This window comes from Aulonocara stuartgranti (assembly GCF_965226115.1).
Source record: "Aulonocara stuartgranti genome assembly, chromosome: 19".
Lineage (NCBI taxonomy): Eukaryota > Metazoa > Chordata > Actinopteri > Cichliformes > Cichlidae > Aulonocara > Aulonocara stuartgranti.
The window spans coordinates 13,295,728-13,318,893 of NC_138955.1; the positions used below are offsets into that span (position 1 = coordinate 13,295,728).

At 37.4% G+C, this 23,166-nt stretch overlaps 3 protein-coding genes across 4 annotated transcripts; 2 read left to right on the forward strand and 1 right to left on the reverse strand.

The window, feature by feature from the left end:
* The first annotated feature begins 58 nt into the window (after nt 1–58).
* Nucleotides 59–5,510, forward strand: LOC309695500 (galectin-related protein B). The gene is made up of 4 exons (XM_082516194.1): nt 59–188; nt 550–635; nt 1,851–2,031; nt 4,590–5,510. The coding sequence occupies exons 1-4, from the start codon at nt 162–164 to the stop codon at nt 4,731–4,733; spliced, it is 438 nt and encodes a 145-aa protein (XP_082372320.1). The 5' UTR covers nt 59–161; the 3' UTR covers nt 4,734–5,510.
* Nucleotides 5,511–7,515: 2,005 nt separating this feature from the next.
* Nucleotides 7,516–12,727, reverse strand: plek2 (pleckstrin 2). Of its 2 annotated transcripts, none has more exons than XM_082515610.1 (10): nt 12,687–12,727; nt 10,713–10,799; nt 10,466–10,630; nt 9,715–9,899; nt 9,531–9,622; nt 9,223–9,410; nt 8,973–9,074; nt 8,589–8,672; nt 8,286–8,364; nt 7,516–7,908 (listed from the first exon to the last, which is right to left on the reverse strand). In XM_082515610.1, the coding sequence occupies exons 2-10, from the start codon at nt 10,764–10,766 to the stop codon at nt 7,781–7,783; spliced, it is 1,077 nt and encodes a 358-aa protein (XP_082371736.1). In that variant the 5' UTR covers nt 10,767–10,799; nt 12,687–12,727; the 3' UTR covers nt 7,516–7,780. The 2 variants fall into 2 exon arrangements, with proteins under 2 accessions (XP_082371736.1, XP_082371735.1); XM_082515609.1 differs by lacking the exon at nt 12,687–12,727 and adding an exon at nt 12,194–12,232.
* A 74-nt stretch (nt 12,728–12,801) lies between these two features.
* On the forward strand, nt 12,802–21,382 carry LOC309695526 (uncharacterized protein). The gene is made up of 2 exons (XM_082516233.1): nt 12,802–12,872; nt 18,464–21,382. The coding sequence occupies exons 1-2, from the start codon at nt 12,863–12,865 to the stop codon at nt 19,927–19,929; spliced, it is 1,476 nt and encodes a 491-aa protein (XP_082372359.1). The 5' UTR covers nt 12,802–12,862; the 3' UTR covers nt 19,930–21,382.
* Nucleotides 21,383–23,166: the final 1,784 nt, after the last annotated feature.

The following is a 23,166-nucleotide window of genomic DNA, read 5'->3' on the forward strand; positions in this document are numbered from 1 at the left end:
CCATCCCTTACTCTCTGTCTGCCTCTCCCACTATCATCACTGGGAGCCAGTCTCTATGACAACGTAGTGCAGGCGGGGTTTGCCAGCTGGAGGCAGAGTCAGTCCGTCCTCAGTGTGTATCGCCGCTCCAAACCTCCACACTGCATCACGCCCTGAGTGGAATGGAAGAAAAGGACAATAAAGAAAATGTACGTAGCTTTCGTTTTGCTTTCGGTTTTTTCCCCCGTTCTTTTAAGCAGCTCGTGCATTGTGACATATCTGCATGCAACAGTATTATTTGAATTAGGGCACGCGGTAGATATACAAATATAGTTTGTGCAGCTGAGTCACTGACTGTTTAAATCCGGGATCAATAAAGCTATTGTTCCGGCCGGTGCAACAGACTGCAACTGACCGCAGATTAAGACATCAGCACGGAGCAGGGATTAGGAGACAGCTTTTATACACATGTATCCTCAGAATAATAAACTCAAGGAGACTCAGGAGAAAAAAATAGCTGTCTTTTGTATCGCTATAGGCCTCATCTGGCTCATCTCTATTGTTTCACAGGGGGAGTATATCGGAGAGATAAAAGGTGGGCTGCGGCCTTCAATGAAACTGGTTGTGATGGGAATTGTTGACAAAAAAGCCAAGAGGTTAGTGCACACCTGTTTTCATTTTAAGCGTCTAAATGTAGGGGGGGAGTGATTACATTACTATTAAGCTACTGTTGCGCACATTTCAGAATTACCAATGAAATTTTAGAGGGAAAGATGCTCATTTAAAGCAGCTGATGTCTGCAAGTGCTTATGCCAGTCAGCTAGTTCCTGTTTTGGGAATGTCTTGGCAGTGCCAATGCATTTCCTAATTAGGGTTAGTCTGTGAAATGTGCGTGGGAGAGGAGCAAATCCCATGAAATCTAAAGAGTCACTGGAATTTCTTTTGGTTGATAACATCGGCTAGCTATTTTTCCTTAGTAATTTAATAGCCTGAGTGCAATAAGAATTAAAATAAATAGGACAGATTTTACAGTAAGATTAAGCACAAAATAAACTGTGACAGACTTTTTTAAATAAGATTTTTTTTTAAAGTTATTTTTGGTCGAAGTATCTTTAAAGAGCTTGAGGCCAAATGCTGTTAAGTTACATCTTTGTTGTCCATTTAAGGCTATAGATTTTCTAAGCTTCCCTTGTGGATTTATCCAAACAAAGTGCTAATACTCTGCGTCCTGATAATAAATACTTCATCATCATCATCATAAAAAAAAATACTGATGCCACACACACACTTACTTTATTATGCTGGTTCCGAGAGAGTATGGAAATAGATTTAAAATGCTGAAGGCAAAATTTAAATTGTCACTGACGCAAAGTTTTGTTGTTTTTTCCACACGAAAAAACTGATTTGACTCAAATCTATAATTTAGAAAACATACAGTCTCCTGCAGGGATTAACTAGCATGCCTTTTGCCTGTTTTCTAGATAGTCACTATGTTCTGAAATGGTCTAACACTGATCAATACACTATGTAATTCAGGAGTGGGGACTTATTTTTCCCAATGGATCACATGAAATTGTGACTAGCTAATACTATTTTTTCTGTTTATGAGCTAGTGGTGCCAGTCTCTGCAACAATCTCAGTTTCTTATGTGGCCCCTTGGGAAAATGAATTGCCCACTCCAGATGTAATTTGCTATTCAGTTATCTCCTTCTTACCTTGTTGACTAATACAACTACTTGTAACAGAGACCAGAGGATGTCACTGTTCTGCTGATGACTGAACTACTTCCTTTAGAAGAAAAGATGACAGAAAATCTGTCACTCCTATCTTTAAACATTGTCTTTGTTTATGTCTGATTTGGCTTTCTGCAGCATTGAGGTGACTCTTTCCACTAAGCCACAGGAAGAGGAAACCGAGGGTGATGTGGGTCTACAGTTAAAAGTCAACTTTAGAGATAAGGCCGTCCAAAGAAATGCGCGCTTGGACGGAAAATGGGGCTCTTCTGAAAATACCCTCTCCTTCTTTCCCTTTGCACCTGGAGAATCCTTCAAGGTAAAGGTCAAAGAAAAGATTGTTGGGACAAAATTAAGGAAGGTGCTGGACAAGCACAATATTATTGATAACTTTCAATCTGATTTTAGAAAGTTAAACTCAATGGAAACAGCTTTCCTGAAAGTCTTTTGATGGCTACAGATGAAGTGATTGCTCAGTCGTTGTTTTGCTGGACTTTAGCTCAATTGCCATTGAAACAACTGATACTAATTCATCAGTTAAGCCACATGGTGGGGAACTCCAGCCCTGTCTTGGAGTGGCTCACATCACTTTGGGTCACAGCTGGAAATTTTGGTCTGATGTGGCTGCATTTTCATATGGCGTTCCACAAGGATCCTGTTTAAGTCCCTTGTTATTTTCAATTTTTATTAGTTCTTTTAACCCCATTTTTTTCATCATCTGTATGAAGATGACATTCAACTGTACCTCTCTTTTAAAGCTTGGATAAGCTATCCATTTTAACTGACCGACCTAATGCTATGAATAGTTTGATGGCAAGTAATCTTTAGCGAGTTAGCACAGGAAAGAGACAGAGTGTCTAATTCTTGCTTTGGAGAGCGTTTTCCCCAAATTAGAGAATGTCTGGGTTCTATCCACTGCAAAGCTAATCCACAAAATCTTGGGTTCATTTTTGAAAAATTGCTAAACTCAGGACCGTTGGCTAAAAATGTGAACTGGAAAATCTTGTTCATGAGCTCACCTCCTCCCACTTGGATTATTGTAATGCTCTATTTTCTTGTGTGTCTAAAGCATCTATTAATCACCTCCAATCTGTCCAAGATGCTGCCGCTCACACTCATAGATTCTCTAATATTTCCCTATTCCTAAGGTGTCTACAATGACTTCCGATTAGGTTTAGATATCAGTTTAAAATCTTGATTCTTACTATTATGACTTTACAAAGTGAGACCCCCCACTCACATCAATCTACTCCATCCATATTCTCCAAACTGGAGACCCACAGATGAGGTCTTCCCGTCATCTGAAAACTAAGGGAGATTGTGCATTCCAAACCTTAGCACCAAAACTGTGGAAAAGCCTATCTTTCTCTGCCCCCGCTACCTTGTGGCACCTTTTTTTATAAAAAAAAAAAAGAAAAAAGAAAAAGAAAAGAAAAGCTGAAAATACATCCATTCAGACAAGCAGAGTAATGTTTCTTTGTTTTGTATTGTTTCACTTGATTCAGGTGTCTTTATTTGACCTTGTTTTTGATACCCTTATAAAGTACTCCGTGGCAGCTTCTTGTCTTAAAAACTGCTATATAAATTAACTTTACTTACTAGGTACCTTTATAATCTCTGGATTAAGATTTCAAGAGTTCAATAAGCTTCAACGCTACAATGTTAAATGTTGTCTAAGTTTAGTCTGTAAAACAGCATCCATGTATTTCATACTGCTGCACCCAAAGGTGAGAGTGAAACATGGTTCATATGTTTACACAGTTTTATCTTTCTTTTTTTTTTAAACTTGTTGCCATAACAACACTGAATCTTGTAGTAGTGTGTATGATCTGGCAGTTACTTTTACCTTCATTTTGCATAGTCAGCATTTAAAGCTGTATTATAGCTGTTTGTTTTGCTGCCTCAGTAACAAGTTACTGTTTGCCACTGTTTCCCCAGCATGAGAGAGTGCAAGAGGGGATATGACTGATAGAAAGAAATGCCAGTTATGCTTCTGCTCTGAATTTTCTGCATCATAAAACATTTACAAAAGATGTTTGTGCAAGACTTTGAGTCATAATGCATGGTTGTAAAAATGAATGGGAACTGGACGCTAAAGCCAAAAATGGCAACTGTTCACTTGAATAATAATAATAAAAAAAATTTCTAGCTTCCAGGTTTGCTCATGTTGGTGACTTATAAAAAAATACTCCGTGGGCCACAGGGCATTTTTCCATTGCGATATTGGATATAGGCTGAATAGGATGGATATTTTTAGAATAATTGGATTGTGGATGGCCTCTAATCTGGTCATGGAGAGGTGTTATATATTTGTAAAAAGCTATATATCTGTAAAAGCTTAAAAACCAAACACGTTAGCAGTTGAAGGTATTGTAACAACAGTTTTCCACACAGTGTCTAATGGGATTCCCCCCTGTAATATAATGAATGGCAGCTGGAAAAAAATGTCTACAACTGATCCAGCTTCCTAATCCATCAGTGGTTGTTACATCCAGGGGTCTTCCTCAGTCCTGCCTTTGCTTACTGTTTCTTGGCACATTACTGCTACCAGCTGTCAGTACAAAAAGAAGTAACCATCATGTGGCTGCATGCTTGTGCATACAAGATGTACAAGGCAAAATAGGCCCTACTAACAAAAAGAATTCTCTGCCTTGCAGATAAAGGCTGATAGCGCTAGTGAGTTTAAGTTATAATAAATAGATTTAAATGTATTAATCATCTTAGAGTCATATTAGCAGATGTCATTTTCTGTGAATGGTATTTTTCTTATTATCTTCTCTGATGCAGCATTAGTTTGTGGTTCAGGCTCTAGCAGTTTGTTTTTTCACATAAACCTACATGTAAAAACTAACTTTGACTGAATCTATATTTTCTTAGATGGAGATCGTTTGTGAACACCAGCAGTTTCGTATTTTGGTGGATGGGCAGCCTCTGTGCGGCTTCACTCACCGCCTCTCCCAGCTCGCCTCCCTCACAGCCTTAAGAGTTTTTGGCGATCTACAGCTTACCAAGGTGGCCTAACTCCAGCGCCTCATACGCAGACACCTAACATGAGGATGCCCTGGGACAGTATACTATACAATAAATAAGATTAGAATAGACTACTACTTTCTGAGTGCATAAATTTCCCCATGAGGGGAATGTTGTGTTTCCAATTTCAGACAAAGTTACACCTGCCTCGTAATCACATGTTAAGACAAAGTGCCTTCACTAAGATTACCTGTTTGGAGACTTGAAGCTCTTGACTGAATGTACCAGTCATCGATCTCTCAAGTCAAATGAGGAATGTGATTTTAACTAAAGTGAATTAAGTTATAAAAAATGCGATCTGAGCTCTACTATTTTTCCTGAACGTACATTTGTACAAACATGATGTGTTACATCAAAAATGAAGTTTTTGTGATCTAAAAAAAAGAGATTTCAGGCATTTTGTCTTTGATTTCTCTGTTGTTAACCTTTGAAAGCACTTATGTTTACGAGCGCCCACATCAAGGTGAATGTTTCTGAAACTGAATACCTAACAAAGATTGTCATTCTGTGCCAACGAAGTACTGTAACAGGAATAATAATGTAAAACAAAAAAAGTTACCCTCCATTACTGCATGCTAGTGTGACAGTGTGCTTGTGTCTTGATCAAACACAATGGTGGATGGATGTGAGTCTGTCAAACCTTCAGTTTTTACCAACTTTGGCTTTGAAATCACCCGACAGTTTGTGTGCTTCATTTACAACTAGCACTTTTTATGTGAATGTCTCATAATGACTTTAATTCATTGCAATAAATCAAATTTGTTGTTATGTTTTTGATGTCTGGATTTTTTCCAAAACACATCATCATCTATACAGCTTCATATTCCTGTAGAAACTGCATCATGATTGCTGTGAAAACAAGCATTAAAACACCGCCACCTCAGCTTGAGTCATTCAAATAAAGGCTCGAGTCAGCTTGCTGAGTGGGAGTGTCTGTCTATGATTCCTGGGAGTGTCTCATGCATGCACCTCTTGAGGCTTTTCTAGTCTGTACTTGTATTAAACTTCCCCTTGATGTCATACCCTTTACTTAAGAAAAAGCACCATTGAAAAACAGGCTCACTATTTAGGGATTGCCAGATTAGATTTATGACTTTTTAAGAAAATTTGGCACAACATAGAATGTAATTTAACGCCAATTACACGCTCATGTGGGCCTTCGCATGAAGCTATAGCTAAAACCAGTTATAATGATGTCCTCTATAACTGTTTCCGAGCAGTATGTTACTATTAAGTTGTGCACCTGGACAAACTGTAAGAATAAAGGACAGTGTTTCCAATGAAAAGGACTGATTAGTCACCTTTTTGATAAAATATACACCTTTGATACAATAAACCTCCACTACACCGGCAGTAACTGTGATTCATACAGGTCTTATGGTGCTGATAGAAAATGATTAAACAGGCTCTGTAAGCACCATGCACTTGCACGTGCTTTTAGTTTCTTGTATGTATATAACTCTCTCCAACAGTATGTGCTTTTTATATGTAGTTTATTTTATTTCATTAAACACTGTTTAATAATGTCTAAAGAATTTCTTGAAGGCATCAAAGTCCAAACTTCTTGTTCGGGCAAAAATATGTTTGTTTTTGACTGATATGTTATCATGTGATGCATGAATAGGTTGTTTTTCATTGTTACATCAGGTCTTTTGAAGCTATTCCAGGTGGAGTAAGCGTAATGATCTATTACACAGGTAGTTTAATCCAGTGATTCACAAAGTGTGGGGGTTAGGCCTTATTTACTTTAGTCACAAAGTAAAGCCGAGGCAAACTTGAAACTGTTCAAGCAGTTTGTTTTCCTCTTAAGGCCTTGGCTGTTATTCAAATTAAATAATCTGAGATGTTTGTGACAGCAAAATGTCTCTCAAAGACCTCTATCAACCTCAAAGTCGATCATGGCTTTCACTTTTGCAACTGATTAAATGTCAAAATGTTCAAAACCACTAATTTTTTTAATTTTAACTTTTATTTATATGTTTTTAAGAAATAATCTTCACTTGAAAACCAGTCAAATGTAAAAGGACAAAATACAACCCCAGTTTTTTAAAAAAAAAGTAGTGGCACTGTGTAAAATGTAAATAATAAACAAATGTAAAAATGAGCAAATCTCATAAACCCATTTTATTCACAATAGAACGGAGAAAACAAATCGAGTCGAATCAAATCAAAATGTACCAACTCAATAAAAATGTTGGCTTATTTTCAATTTCATTGCAGGAACAAGTCTCAAAAAACTTTGGACAAGGCCATGTTTACATCCGTGTAGTATCCCTTCTTCAGTTAACAACACTTCGTAAATGTCTGGTAACTGAGGAGACCAGTTGTTGTTTTCCAGTTTTTCCTCAGTCATTTTAAATGAGCTTTGGCAAGGAAAAGACGACGGGATTTCTGGATCATATTTACATACGGTTTCTTCTTTACTTGATTTTTGCTGATTAGTTGCCGCTTCTTTTTAGTACCACTTACTTTTCCAGCCTTTTGTCGCTCCTGTCCAAACTTTTTTGAGACACAAATGCTGCCATTTAACACAAAATAAGCTAATATTTGTCATGAAATTGTAGAATGCCTCAGTTTCAACATCTGATATGGTTTCATTTATTGTGAATAAAATGCGGTTTATTAGAAACACAATGCAAAATATTGCATTCTGATTTTATTTATGTGGCAGAAAATGGAACTGAGAAAAAAAGTAAAGGAAATGTACAGTAAAATTTTTTGTAAATGTACTTTTCACTACTATGTTGTATAAAATTCAGCAAGAGACACAATGTTCATATGCTTATGTTTAATCATTTGCATTTTATTAACACGTAAAAAAAGGTTTAACTTAAACTGTTTACAAGATACACTGCTACAACTTTCAAAACATTCATATCCATTCGTATACTCACAAAGAAAACAATCAAACCAAAAATTGTATTATAGGCACAAATGTACAGAAATGTTATGGAACCAGTAGCTCTGACACTGCTACACATTCTCTGAATATTTAACTTGAATCGTCTTCACCTGCTGAAACATGTTTTTAACATGAATCAGCACTGTGATCTCATTGCATCTAACCAGTCCATTTTCTCCTGGTGAGTTGGCGCCTGGATGAAGTAATGTGTGTCTGTCTGAGTTATAATTTTAAACAAGTTGCCTTGAACGTTGCCTTTAACACCTGCATGGGAAGAGAAAATAAGGTTGGTGAAGTGCATCTGCATGGAAATATCAAACCTGATTTGGATGGAGAGACTGGCAAATAAAACAGACAAAAGCTTAAAATGCTTTTTTATTTCGCTGAGCTTTTTGATCTTAAATAATATAAAAGATAAGATAAATTTTATTAGGAGAACAGGTCTGTAATTGGATTACACAGAAACTTAGCATTGATACACAGGAGGAGTAGGAGCATGTTAGCACACTCACCTTTTTAGTCTTCATCTCAAAAAATGACAAAATCTTAAACAGTCTTATTTAAACTGCATTTCTGATAGTTGTTGGTCCTATTTTGTAATTGTTTGACAAAATGAAACTAGATATTAGAGGGTAACTCACCTGAGGGAACGCCGTTATCCTCTAAAGATGACACAAGGCACCCTCGCAGTGAGAAACCACCAACAGGGCTGATGTCATCCTGCCAAATGACATAAGACAGGAAGTAGATCAGACTGAGTCACTCATGTAGAAGAATTATTGCTAATTATGAGTAGTTACATAGTTTCCAACACATGAAAACACAACAGTTTGGGCAGTTCGGTTTCTCTTATCAAACATATTAGAATTTTATGTCTTTCATTGTTTAGCTGATTTTAATTTTCTAACAGGTATTTTTCTCATTAGCATTGACTTTGCACTCACCTTGGTTGGATCATAATAGTGAAGGAAAGCAGGTTCTGATCGCAAAACAAACAGTCTCACTTTCCAGTTCTTTCTTCTGTGTCCCTGCGTTTAAAGATGAATAAAGTTTGACTAATTCATTCAAACACAGTGCAAACAAATGACCACCTTTAAGTCAAAGTACATGCACATGGTGCAATGCTAATTTTTGAGCTGCTACGACAGTGTTAATAATATTAGTGAATGGTTGATATATTTAGTTTCTTCAGCCTATTCTGTGCCCTCTTTCTTAGGAATTATTAAAAGGTCCAGTCACCCAGTGGTGTTTTCACAACCTGACAACTCAAAGTTCATAAATATTATTATTTATAGCATCTTAACACATCTTCAATACAGTAGTTTTACCTGTTTAAGCAGATATCCTCTTTTTATCACCTTCCCACTTAGCTCCACTGCAGACAACGATGTCTCTGCTTTCACACTGCCTCTCTTCTTTAAGCTGTCAGACTGTAATAAATCACAAAATATATTCTAAACCAAGAAAACGGCAAGTTTTCATTTACTCTCTCAGATCAATGTGATTAATTAATTAACACTAAAAAGCCACACTCAGTGTTTAGAGCCTGCTAGTTTGCCATTATCCAGTGCTACATACAAAGCTGTACAGAGCAGTGGAGTCATCCATGAATTGCGCGCTGAGGCCGGCAGTGCGAAGTGCCTCCACACTCTTCTGACCAACAGTTCGCAGGAAACCCTCCTCCAACAGGGCCGAGGCCAGCGTCACAGCCTCCACACGGGTAAGAACCAGCTGCATGAACACCAGCCAGTCCACCACCGCTGAACCTGTGGGAGGATCACACATGATAGCACATCCATAGTATAAGATCAAAAGAGCTTTGCAATTAGTATGAGGCTGAAAAACATTGCAGAAGGTCAAAGGTGTGCCTTGTTTCAAATGCTCACCTGAGAAGCAGTTACTATAAGTGCTGCCCTGCTCCACATGGTTGCTCAGCTTGATGCCACTGTGCACGTCATACATTGAGTCCAACACCTTGCTTTTTGAAAGAAGACAAAACAAGATTGAGACATTTGGAACAAAATATACTAAATAAATTCAATCAGGAGACAGTGAAAACTTGTTTTTTACCTCAAGCTAATGTTGTTCAACTGGGATTCAGCCGGGTCTGGCTTGTCTGTCTTGGACTTGCCATTAGTTGTTTGCAGATTGTTGACTGCAGCATTGATATCAGCTGCCCACTCATCTCTCGCCTCCCTGGAACAAGCCTCCAAATAGTGATCCACCCCATGCTTTGTCTGGAGCTTCATCACCAACTATTACAACAACAAAAAGAGACAGATGTTTGCTTTAATTGGTGCCAAAAAAGAAACGAAAACAAACTGTTCTCAGCAGAGGATGGAAATCAAGTCCAGGCAAAAAAGAAACCTGGGGCAATAAATTATCTCTCTGAGTAGGGTATAAGCCTCACCTGGAGAAACACACCTTCAAAGTGGCTTCTAGCTATAAGGAAATGAACAAAGGACTGACTAGAAAATTAAAGAAACAGTACTGGGAACTATGATTTAAAAAGTACAATATTATATGAATGAACATTAAACTCTTTGTTGCATATTAGTCCTCTATCTGCACTTAAAGCAGACTTAAATTTACTAGTTAACTCCTATGTTTTTAATAATTCTTATGGCAATTTTATTATTACGTTAAAGTTTGGAACTTTATTTGATCAATCCACACACATATTATGTCAGAGAACATATTTTTTCAATCTTTAAATGAAATGTTCCCTTAAAATCAATTTTTATTTTATCTATTTTGTAATCTTTTGAATTTTTTGCAACTCTCTCATTTTATTTGCAGAACGCAGTTTACAGTAACCTACCGGCCGATTTTCATACTCCAGGAAAGGACATGTAATCACACAGTCCTTCAGCAGGATTTTCCCTCGCTGGCATGAGTCCCTTTTACTTCCTTCATATTTGTAATACAACAACTTGTCTGGGGTCAGCACAAACCAGCGTGCCTTCCAGTTTTGTACAACATGACCCTGTGAAGAGATCCAAAGTTGGAGTTAAAGTTATTAATCATGTCTTATGTGCCAGAGAGCAACTCAATGAAATCTGTCTTACCCTTTTCACCAGAAATCCTTCTCGAAGAATATTGACTTGCTTGTCTGTATCCATGCTCCTCAGTGGGATCTCAACAACTGAGCTTGCCTGTACATGTAAGCTCAGGCTTTTAATGCAGACGGTAAATGTGTCACCCGGTCTACACCCACATTCACACCCACACACTGAGCTTGCTAAACAGTGTGAATAATCATATATTCTGCAATTTCTACGCATTACCACATGAGGGTACTCTGACTCACTTAGAAACTGAGAGACAATGTTTTCTAATGGTATCCACAGATTTAGTTTTCCATCAGTTATAGTATGTGAAAAATTCAGATTTAAGACATGTGACTGTAGGGAACATCCTCCTAACAGACCAGAAAATTTTATCCTATTATGATTTTAAAAACACCAGCTGGTGGTCCACCACAGCCCTTAGGAGCAGCTGTGCCCGATAGGAATAGAGTTTCATTCAAGTCTCCTACAGATGTTTATTACTGCACAGAGCACATCTGCCCAGTTAATGAGACTCCAAGAAACAAGCATTTTACTCAGACCCCTGCTTTCACAACCATCTGTGGCACTGTCTGCTTCATTTTCCTTTCCTGATTCCTGGTTGTAACAAAACTGATAACCTTTGTGGCGCTTTGGAATACATACATTAAAATGATAATATAGTTTGTGTTTATTTATTTAGACTTAGATGTATTATGGCTGTTGTAGTTCTCTAATGAATCAAAATGCTATATATACACACAATATAATAGGCATGAAATTCCAGAAAATTACTTTTCAAAAATGATTTATTTAATATTGTATTAATAAGTGAACAAAGGGCCCTTTTCACATTAAACTGGTGAAGATGTTTTAGGAAAGATTTAAGCTAAATATAGACCTGGGGTTTTTTTCATTGTGACTACTCAAGCTTGTTCTACACAAGTGGGGACTTTATGAACAGAAAATTTGGTTTTGAATTGTATTTGTTGTAATTTTGCATTTTGTATTAGATGCATTGATGTGCAATATTAAACATTTAGTTGAACTTCTGATCATTCTTTGAAAATGTTTTGTTATATTTTACTATTGAACTCAAGCAGTATGAAACCTGTAAAATGCAAATATTTATAACACTTACAGTATTTTAAAGGAATCAAAAGTTAAATAATCGCCATCCATTCACACCAATGGCCAATTTAGAATGGCCAATTAACCTGACCCCATGCCTTTGGACTGAGGGAGGAAGCCAGGGTACCTGGAGAGAAGATGCAAACTCCACACAGAAAGACCCTGGCGTAGTGGAATTGAGCTCAAACTTCTTCTTGCGAGCCAACAGTGCTAACTACCATGCCACCATGTCACCACATAAACTAAAAGGACTAATAGAAAACTGCCCTAGATCTCTTGTGGCTTGGATAAAGCTTTTTGTAACCCTTTCAGCTGCTCACTTTAGGGTTCATCATCATCTGCCTTCATCTTTTCCTATCCCTGCCATTCACCTCTGTCACGTTGACTCTCTGCATCTCGTCCTTCACCCCAATGAATCTTCTCTGTGCTTTTCCTTCTGCCTGGCAGCAACATAGTCAACATCTTTGTCCCATGTATTCACTACCCACTAACCATCTCAGCGTTGACTCGCTAACTTTGTTACCAAAATGCTCAACCTGAGCTGTCCCACTGATGATCTCGTGTCTAACCTTGTCCATTTCGTTTGTCCAATTTTCACATCTTCAACGCCACCTCCCTTCTTTTTGTCAGTGCAGCCATCTCCACCCACTCTGTCACGCTTTAACTATGTTCTGTACCTCTCTTATGCACTGTCTGTTGCTTTTGAAAGTTAGATCCGAGGTTTTAAGTCAACTTTCACTACCTTGTATCTTCCTAATATTTATTACAACGTTTTTGTAAAACTAATAAAAAACACCCAACGTAAATTACGTAATCTACTGTCTTTCTTGCTTAAATTGGTCAATAGAAGAAAACTTCAGATACCAGAAATCATGATCCTTGCCTACAGATTTTGCACATTCGTATCACATCCATAGTGCGTGTCCAGGGCTTTTATTATGAAAGGTAGGGGCAGGAAACATGTTCTCTTATCGACGGACCGTCATGTTTCCGGTATAGATGCAGGCTCTAGCCTCCAGATGTGTTGTTGACGCTGTGTGATGGCTCCAGGTGAGTCTTTTAAAGATGTTGAAATAGCTGACTACTAATTACCTAGTTGGTGCGTGTGTTGTTAATAAAAATCACAGCATACGCTTCGTAATAATTACGTCGGGCAGCATTGACCGGTTGTGCTATGCTAATATATAATCAGCTACACGAAATTGGCTGCAAAGGGAGGCGACTTTAGCAGAGATGCAGCTCGGAGAAGCACAACTTTGGTTGAAGCATAATTATTTTATTGTGAAAAAGATCAGGTTTCTACCTAGAACAAATTGAAAAAAACAACAAGGACGAATCCAAAGTTTAAGATAAGTGTGCATAGCATTTGGAATGACTTTCATATTTATCATAATGCTGATGAGTATTTTCAAATTTGGCTCTAACCCCAAAAACTCTAGTGCAGAAAGTGTTGCAGGGTTTTATATACAAAACTTGAAATTTCCCTCCAGTATAATTCTTGGAATTCACCATGAATCATTAATGGCTCTGCCACATTGCAGTAAGAATGGACAATGATGATTGCATTATTATTATTATTATTATTATTATTATTATTATTAAATTACATTCATGGTGGTCGACCAATTTCGATTGGAAAGTGTTTGGCTTATTGTCTCAGACTTTTTGCAATTCCTCCCAGAGAGATTAATGAAGGTCTGCCCATGAATTGCCATCCAATCTGTAACCACAGAAACATTAGCAACATGTTGCAATCAGTTTGAGTCACTCTACAGTGAAGAGTACGACTCTGTGTGTGGAGGAATTTTATGAATTTCTGTGTCAGATCTATGATATCTAGCTTTACTCTGAATACAGATAGTTATCGTTAATTTCTGTGTATATAGACTGCTACAGATTTGCAATTTATGCTTATTTATCACAGCTAATTTTCATATTTTCACAAACAGACTGACCTCATTCGATAGTAAACTGAGTCCATCAAACTGTCTTTTTTATCAGGGCTGCAGTTATTGATTGTTTGAGTGATCAAGCAGATTATTGCATCAAATAAATGTGACATATTTAAATCAAAACAAGAAAACATTTTCTTAATTGCAAAAGTAAATAACTTATAATATCAGTTATAGTTATGTCAGTATATCAGAAATTTTAAAAACGTAAGACATACATACAGCCTAAATTAACTAATAAATTAAAGTAGTTTTTACTCTGTCTTGTTGGAAGGCTTTCTTATATTATTAGGGGGGGGAAACTTATAATATATGTTTTTCTGTTTAGATGTGCTAATAAATGAGCCTGTATGTGTCTGTAAACCTTTAAAGGGTAATGTAGTGGCTGCAGTAAAGAAAAGTGAGCATATTAACTTTCTCAGAACTGAGGTTTTCCCTGTGCAACGTTCTGATGGTGTACATGTTAATAATTAATATTAATAATAACTTAGAGTCCAGCATCACAGCCCCAGGTCAGTAGCTCACAGTTTTACTGCAGCAGAGATGTCCTATTTTGAAATAAAAATATGCTTTAATCAATATAATTTATTGATATTTTATTTTTATATTTTATATGTTCATATCATATCATATTATATTATATTTTGTTGGGCTGTCTTGGTTGACACGCCTCTACAATGTTGCGGTGCTATGGTCCTCAGCTGGAAAAAGGGTGGAGTGCCCACTCCGGGTCAGGGATGAGTTCTTGCCCCAAGTGGAAGCGTGACTGGAGAAGGGTGCGGGAGAACAACAGACGGATTGGTGCTGCGGCTGCAGTGATTCGGATGCTGTACTGGTCTGTTGTGGTGAAGAGAGAGTTGAGCGTGAAAGCGAAGCTCTCAATTTACCGGTTGATCTACGTCCCTACCCTCACCTATGGTCATGAGCTGCGGGTAGTGACCGAAAGAACGAGATCGCGGATAAAAGCGGCAGAAAAGGGCTTCCTCTGAAGGGTGGCTGGCCTCTCCCTTAGAGATAGGGTGATAAGTTCGGCCATTCGGGAGGGGCTCAGAGTCGCCAGTTTGGCATGTGACAAGGGAACGCCTTGGTGTTCCCCCGGATGAGCTGGAGGAGGTGGCTGGGAAGAGGGAGGTCTGGGCTTCTCTGCGTGGGCTGCTGTCCCCGTTACCCAGCCCCAGATAAGCGGAAGAAGATGGATGGATATTTTATATTAATCTTAATCTGCAAAATAATGTTATGAAAGCCTTAAAATAAATATGTTAGCAGAACGTGATGCCCCCACTTTAAACTCACCCCTGCTTGCTTCAGGTGTCACTGCGATAGAAAGTTAAATAAATCCTCTTTTTAAAAACACAACAATTTGCAAACTTTTTATTTACACTTCTGCAGCATTACTGTTGATTTCTGTCATGTAAAACAAACAGCAGCTGTTGTAGTTTGTTGAACAGGTGGTTTAAATTAAGGTTGCAAATTACAGCATCAAGTCCACCTGAGCTCAGAGTCTCGTTAAAGGCTCCTCTCTTTGCACTGCACCACATCGTTGTAGACGGTCTCTGGCTCCACGTTAAACTATGACAGGTTACTACTGCTATTGTGTTATACACACACACACACTCACACACACCTCGGTTTCTATAGCAGGTTGATATTTAGTTGTAAATGTGGGTGAAATACTTACATGGTGACAGCTGTGCGATGCAGAGTCGTGGATTTAAAAAAAAAGCATCGAAGAAAAGAATTTGCATTGAGGATTTTTTTGCAGTTTTTGAATGAGTCGAATGGTTACAGACTCGCATTTCATCGGCACTTTGCACCAAAGTCTCTGTGAACACAGCACCTGATTGTGAGTGGTCGTGGACCTGAAGCAACCATTTCAAAGACAACAAGATCACAAGTTCACTGCACACGCCACAATAATTTTGGTGTCTCCAACCTCTGCTTTCCCTAATCTGACTGTAGTGTAACCAAGCTACAGTCAGTGTTCATGAAAGTTTAACTGTGTCCACTAGAATGTTTATTAACTTCTTTAGCTCAGAACAGTATCTTCAACAGAAATCTGCATTGTTTGCTGTTAGTTCAGGTTACTTTTTGATCATTTAGCAAGAAGAAGAAGAGTGCATATATCGCTGAGTAAATTAAACATCAGGTACATCATAACATTTTATTTCATATTGGCTAGGGGTGAATTTTTATTTCTAGAGATCAATTCCAGCTGTATTTGTGCACTTTTCTTTAGTTGAGATGAAAATACAATTTTTTGAAATTAAATTGTTTAGTGATTTTGAACTAACAGGGCTCTAGACTAACTTTTTGCCATGGGCGTACCGGTACGCCTAACTTTAAAAAGTTAGGCGTACCGGCACAAAAGTTAGGCGCACACAAATTTTATAATAATTTATATAATATAATGTGTTTCAAAGCATTCAAAGATTGATGACACCGTGTCAGAGCACTGGCTATGAATTTCAGAAGGATCAGGCCTTAACTTAACAGAAAAGTTAGCAATAGTTCTTTTCCTATTACAGCTACATCCACTTTTGTCGTGCCTAGGCTGCTCACTAGGGCTGGGTATCATCACTGATTTCTATAATCCATTCGATTCCGGTTTTCAAAGTCCCGATTCGATTCAACTTAGCCTCAGACAGTCAGAAATATTATAATTCTGATCATTTATCAGTACTGACTTCATCAGAATTGTGAACATCACAGCAGATGTTTACGTCTTTGTGTGGAATCCGTGTACCTGCTCTCATTTGCTGTTTGGTTGTTGTTGAAATGGTTTTGTGAGCTTTAACCCTTTAAGACCTATCATAGAACCAAGTCCGCCAGAGCTTATATTATATTTTTACATGCTGTGGAGCCATTTTTGGGAGCATTTCAAGTTGCTATACATCAATACAACCATTATAGCCCAAACTTTAATAATATGTCTGCATTAGGTGCATAGTAATTACATAAATTGCAAAAAAGTGCAATAAACTACAAAAAAATTGAAAATCGTTTTTGTTTTTTTAACATATATTTCTAGTTAGAGAAATTTAAGAGGCTCATCCCTCAAAACTGTAAATACAAAAAAGTTGCACAAACTAGTTTCCCACCACAGGAAATTTCTTTTGAGTGTCTTCATAGTTTTATTTTTGAAATACACCAATTTTTATATACTGCAGGAAAAACGAAAATAAATATTATAGTGCAAATTTGCAAAATAACAGTATATGCATCAAAATAAACTATTTCCAGCAGTGCAATATGAGTCCTAAGCATCCCAGAAACGACACAGAAAGGCATAAAGTCAAACATAACTTTTTAAAACACAAGTATAGGCTCATAAGGCCCCGATCGTAAAAAAAACTACATTTCCGCAAAATGACGTCACTTCCGGTTTTGGGCAGGTCATGTGATAGTTCGCGCTGATGGACATAGGAAGTGTTACAAACAGCTGATCGGATCGGCGAAGCGTGTTTCTGGAATATCATGTTTTTGTTGCTGCAAGTGATTTTTATGCAGTTTTTGCAAAGCTTTATGTGGAAGGAAACTGTGACCTAGGACAAGCTGATGGCATAAGATGTAAGTACAACTCCTCCGGTTTCATATGCAAAAAAAATTATTGCGCTAGCTTACGTGGTTGCAGTGCTACCGGGATTTAAAAATGGAGTGTGCCCGCTCCGATCGGCTGTAAAGGGTTAATCTTAGAATCTGACGTTTCTGGCAAAACACAGTTATATTTAAAAGTCGATTCAGGATTTAATGAATTGATATCGCTTTATTCAAGCTTCTCACCTCCCACTTCCACCTACACTTTCAACTGGACCACGGCCAATCAGAGAGGTCCCGCCCCTTACTAGCTCTGATTGGTTTAGTCCACGATAGGGGCAAAATGTGTGTCTGTTGTTGACCACAGGGAAGGTTGCAGTTTGTTTTTTTTGTTTTTTTTTGCTACCCGAACATTTGGTCGCACAGGTGCAACCAAATATTTTTTTTTAGTCGCACCACTGAAAAATTTGGTCGCATTTGCGACCAAATTGGTCGCACTCTAGAGCCCTGACTTAGGAAATATATAAAAGGCAGCCAGTACGGCCCAAATATTTTCTACTGTGGGTGAGAGTGTAGGCCAAAGGGAGCTAGATGGCATCAAATGAAAGGCAACAACTATGTTGTGTTCATTCTTAGGCTACCAAACAGCAAGTTAATTTTTAGCAATAATACTACTAATATTTTAGTTTGAATATTAGGGTAATCATATTATTAAGAAAGCTTCTGGCACCTCACAGAATTAACTGTAACACTTAATTTCCTCCTTCAGTCCAACACTAAATCCACCTTAATCCACCATGTAAGTGAGCAGGATTACTATTGCATAAAAACTCCATCAGTAGAGTAAAATTAACCTGTGTCACAACATTTATAAGGCCTGTGCTAATCTTATAATTCACTGGTGGAAAACCTTAAGTGGTCAAGTTGCCTTCAAATCATAGTTACTTAGGAAACATTGTTACGTTATTGGTGGATTTCATTTTGGCATTTTAATAGTTTTTGCTTTATTGGTTTCTACAAGCAGTTTTATTTAATTTGATCAAATTAAACAGTACTGTGTGTTTGCAGTAGTCATTGAACTCCATAACATAAGGTAATAATACCAGCATGATTACAAAGTTGCCATTGTTCATTATGAGTGTGTGTGTGTTTCAGTGTTTCCTGCAGATGTCCAGCAGCTGTTGGTGATAAAAGAAGAGATTCCCTATGAATGCAGCCCTAATCTGGACCATCATGACTCAGAGCTTCTTCACATAAAGGAGGAACAGGAGGAACTCTGGAAAAGTCAAGAGGGAGAACAGCTCAGTGGGCTGGAGGACAATATCTCTGGGTTCCCATTCACTGCTGTTCATGTGAAGAGTGAAGATGATGATGAGAAACCTCAGTTCTCAACGCTTCATCAAAGCCAAACTGAAAACAGCAGAGAGCCTCCAGCTAGCAGCTCAGCTGAACAGATAAAAACAGAAATCAATGAAGAAGACAGTGGACCACCAGAATCAGAACCACATGCAAACTGTCATTTACAATCTAATACTGATGGAGAGACTTCAGAGTCTTCTAAGACGGAAGTCAGTGAGGACGATGATTGGCAGGAACCTTTGTCAGATTTTGGACCAGAAACTGATGACAACGACAGCGGGTTAAACAACAGCAGAGGGTCAAGTGTAAATAAGGATGTGGGATTTAAGATTGCAAAACAGTCTTTAGGTTGCTCTGAGTGTGGTAAACAGTTTGTCTGCAAGCAGTCTCTTCGGAAGCATGTGACATGTCACTCAGAAAAAAGGTCTTCCAACAGTTTGGTTAATGAGAAACATTGTAGAGTGGATCAAAACTGTGATTCTCATATGACCGTCCACACAGGAGAGAAATCAGTTAGCTGTGACGATTGTGGTAAAAGATTTAATCAAATGAGAGATCTTAAAATACACACACGGGTCCACACAGGAGAAAGACCATTTGATTGCAGTGAGTGTGGCAAAAGATTTAGATATCAAGGAAGTTTGTATGTACACATGAGACTCCATGGTGGAGAGAAACCATTTTCTTGTAATAAATGCGGTAAAAGGTTTAACCTCAAGACAAATCTTAACAGACACTTAAGATCCCACACTGAAGAGAAACCGTTTAGCTGTCACATTTGTGGACAAAGATTTAACTATAAAAGAAATCTTAATATGCACATAAGAGTGCACACAGGAGAGAAACCTTTTAGTTGTGACGATTGTGGACAAAAATTTAACCAAAACAGAGATCTTAGGAGACACATGAGAGTTCACACAGAAGAGAAACCGTATGTCTGTGGCGATTGTGGTAAAAAATTTAGTTATCAGTGTAATCTGAAGAGACACATGGCACTTCACAAAGGAGAGAAACATTTTACTTGTGGGGTTTGTGGTAACAGCTTTAACAGAGAGGGGAATTTAAAGATACACATGAGAGTCCACACAGGAGAGAAACCATTTGGCTGTGACACTTGTGGTAAAAGGTTTAACCAAAAGATACATCTTGAGACGCACATCAGAGTTCACACAGGTGAGAAACCTTTTGACTGTGAGTTTTGTGGCAAAAGATTTAGACACCAGTGTAATCTAAAGATACACATGAAAGGTCACACAGAATAGTTTAGTAATAGATACAAATTGAATTTCAGCTGTTCCTTTATTCGCTAGGGGTTGCCACAGTTTTTACACATACCCTTGCTTACGCAGTTGTTCCACATTTTATTCATGTTACAGTTTTACTTCAAAATGTATTACATTTATTTTTCACCTCAAAATTCTACAAACAATAATTTAAAATCAAAAAGAAAAATATAAAATGTACAAAAATACTCACACCCTGTGCCGTGACAATCAAAAGGAAGCTCAGGCAGCTGAGAGATTATGGCAAAAAGGCTTTAGTCAGGGAGGTGACCAAGACCCCAATGGTCACTCTGAGAGAGCTCTAGTATCATTCTGTAGAGAGAGAAGAACCTTCCAGAAGGACAACCATTTCTGCAGTACTCCACCAATCAGGCCTTTATGGTATAGTGACCAGTCAGAAGCCACTCCTTAGTAAAAAGCAAGTGACTGTCCACCTGGAATTTGTCAAAAGGGACCTGAAGAACTCTCAGACCATGAGAAACAAAATTCTCCGGTCTGATGGAACAAAGATTGAACTCTTTAGCCTGAAGGTCATGTGTGGAGGAAACCAGCCACCAATCATCAACTGGCCCATACCATCCCTACATTAAAGCTGCTAGTGGGGGCAACATCATGATGTGGGGATGTTTTCAGCGGCAGGAACTGAAACTAGTCACGGTCAAGGGAAATATGAATGCAGCGGTGTTTAGAGATACCTTGAAATGAGGTGAAGATTGATCTTCCAACTGGACAGCAATCCAAAAAGACTTGAGGCTCTAATTGTTGCCAGAAGTGCTTCAAGGTATTGAAGAAAAAAATGTACATAAGTATTCACAGCCTATGTTTTTCATTTTTTATTTGCAAGAATTTTGAGCAAACATTTTTCACCTTGTCATTATGCGGCAGTGTTTGTCGAGTTAAGAGGTGAAAATGAATTTGTAACATAACAACAAGGAGCAAGAAAACCACTGTGAATGCTTTTCAGGTGCTCTGTGTGTCTCTTCCCAGGATCAAATCTGAAAACCACTACACTATGGAGACATTCATAAATTATATAGAGTAATATATATATGAAGCCATTTGGTTCTGTAGCATATTTTGAGAAACTCCAACATTTTTAACCTTATGTTTTTATGAGTGTGTGACACCAGATTATTAAAGCAACTTCAGATGATAAAGTTCTCTCCAATCTGTATAGGATTGAGGGTCTAGAGGGTATCAATACTTTTTGTAACAGCCTTTTATCTTAATGGAATGATTTCAAGTATCTTTCAGTCATAATTTGTAGGTATTTTGTTGTTTGTAGCGCATAAATAACTCATATGTTGTTCATATGTATATACAGCATGTCACTATTTTGTACATTTATGAGACATTTTGCTTGAATTGGGTTGTATTCATTTTACATGAAGTAAAGTTAAATGCTGATAATAAAAGGAGAGATGTGGTAGTAGGTGAAGTGTCAATAATGAGATCAGTGGCGATGTTACACTGAACAGTAAATAATGTGTTAGTTTCAAACCACAGTGTTGCCATTTTAATGTGTCCTGTGTAATATTTAGAGTATTTTTTTTTTACTGAATTTGAAATGTGTATTTTTAAAGTTAATATTTGTATATTATGTTTTGAGAGTCAACCTGGAAATTGCACACCAGCAAACTGCATGTGCATCACCTGGGAGACCTGGTCTTCTCTGATTGGTTATCATGTCCATAGCCATCTGAAAAAAAACTCACTGTTTAAGATTAAGACAGAGGCAAATGAGGTGACGAGTGTAAAAAATAGTCAGTGCTCCAAATCCATTAAAATATTTATATTTCACTGTGAGATGTTGATACTTACAGATATTACTCACCAGATTTTGGAGTGAAATAATGCGCTCTTTACCTCACTACACTTACCCGACAGCTGGGATATTAGGAAAAAGTTATGGCACATTACTATTACTCATTTATTTCTCATACCTAACACCTGTTAATATTATTCGTATGAGGTATGAATGATTAAATAATATTTATTAATTATTCATATGGTAGAGTTATATGAATACATATGGTGTATGTTCTTTTTGTTTGCGTCAGCAATCTTTCTTTAGTGTTCTGTGGGTGTGCATTTGCACATGTGTTTTGTTAAATCTTTGATTAAAATGACAACATGTCTTTAATACATGTTGAGGAAATCTGCTCATTATAATTTCTCAGTTTAAATCATTTTAGGTGGGAAGTCATTAAATATAACTTAATATTTATTACAGTTTTCATAATAGAATTTTTTTCTTCATTTTTTTAACAAAACATAAATAAATGGCTCTGTTGTACCTCATGCTGGATGATGTTCACAACGTAAAAAAAATCTGTAGTTTTTTCACAGGAATATTTGTTATTATTTTTTAATCCCAGAAATATCTGTAAATTGCTTTAACAAACTTCTTCTTCATGAGAGTGTTGCTTTGGTAAACAATCAGTCTGGTACTCTATTACTTCTGCTTAAGTACAAACATGAAACTGCAGAGACAAAGCTTCAATCCTTTTGGTCTAGCCTGTATCTTCAGATAATGGATAATATATCCAGATTGTTTAAAATACAGATAATTTAATCCGGTTGTTCAGTTTGACGTCACTAGCCGTGTCTGGGTCTAAACTCCGCTGCAGGTCCATATATCAAACGATCACTGTGGCATTACTGAGAGTTGAAAAACTGTCTAAAGTCTTCATCTTTAATAAAATGATCAGCGTTCTGCTCTACCAGGTGTAACAATTGAGTTTAACATCCAGGCATCCATGAAAACGGAATTTATGACATTTAACGGAGTTAGAAGTTAGCAGGAAGTTATCAAATCAAATCACAAATCACTTTTTATTGTCACATCACATGTGCAGGCACACTGGCACAGCACATGCGAGTGAAATTCTTGTGTGCGAGCCCCACAAGCAACAGAGATGTGCAAACACAACAACACAAACGAGCAAAATACAAGAATGGCCAACCTGAAACTAATAAATATATGTACAATATATAATAGTGTATGCATTTCTGGATGTGTATACTAAATATTTTCCTACGTGTGTGTGTGTGTGTGTATACACATTTTTACAAATTAAATAGTAAAAAAATAAAATAAAATAATAATAATAATAATAAAATATATAAAATATACAGAGTTGAATATGTGCAAAACAAGTGGCATTTATATACAGTGTGGAGTGCAGTTAGCTCGCTAGCTTCTATCTAAATACA

Excerpts from the sequence above, each read along its gene's own strand:
- plek2 (XM_082515609.1), bottom strand. The coding sequence starts at position 12,217 with ATGCAGAGAGTCAACGTGACAGAG. Across the intron at positions 9,900-10,465 it reads TGGAGTATGAAAATCGGCCG|TTGGTGATGAAGCTCCAGAC; the intron begins GTAGGTTACTGT and ends TTGTTGTAATAG. Across the intron at positions 9,623-9,714 it reads TTGAACAACATTAGCTTGAG|CAAGGTGTTGGACTCAATGT; the intron begins GTAAAAAACAAG and ends TCTTTCAAAAAG.
- LOC309695500 (XM_082516194.1), top strand. The coding sequence starts at position 162 with ATGGAAGAAAAGGACAATAAAGAAAAT. Across the intron at positions 636-1,850 it reads GTTGACAAAAAAGCCAAGAG|CATTGAGGTGACTCTTTCCA; the intron begins GTTAGTGCACAC and ends GGCTTTCTGCAG. Across the intron at positions 2,032-4,589 it reads CACCTGGAGAATCCTTCAAG|ATGGAGATCGTTTGTGAACA; the intron begins GTAAAGGTCAAA and ends ATATTTTCTTAG.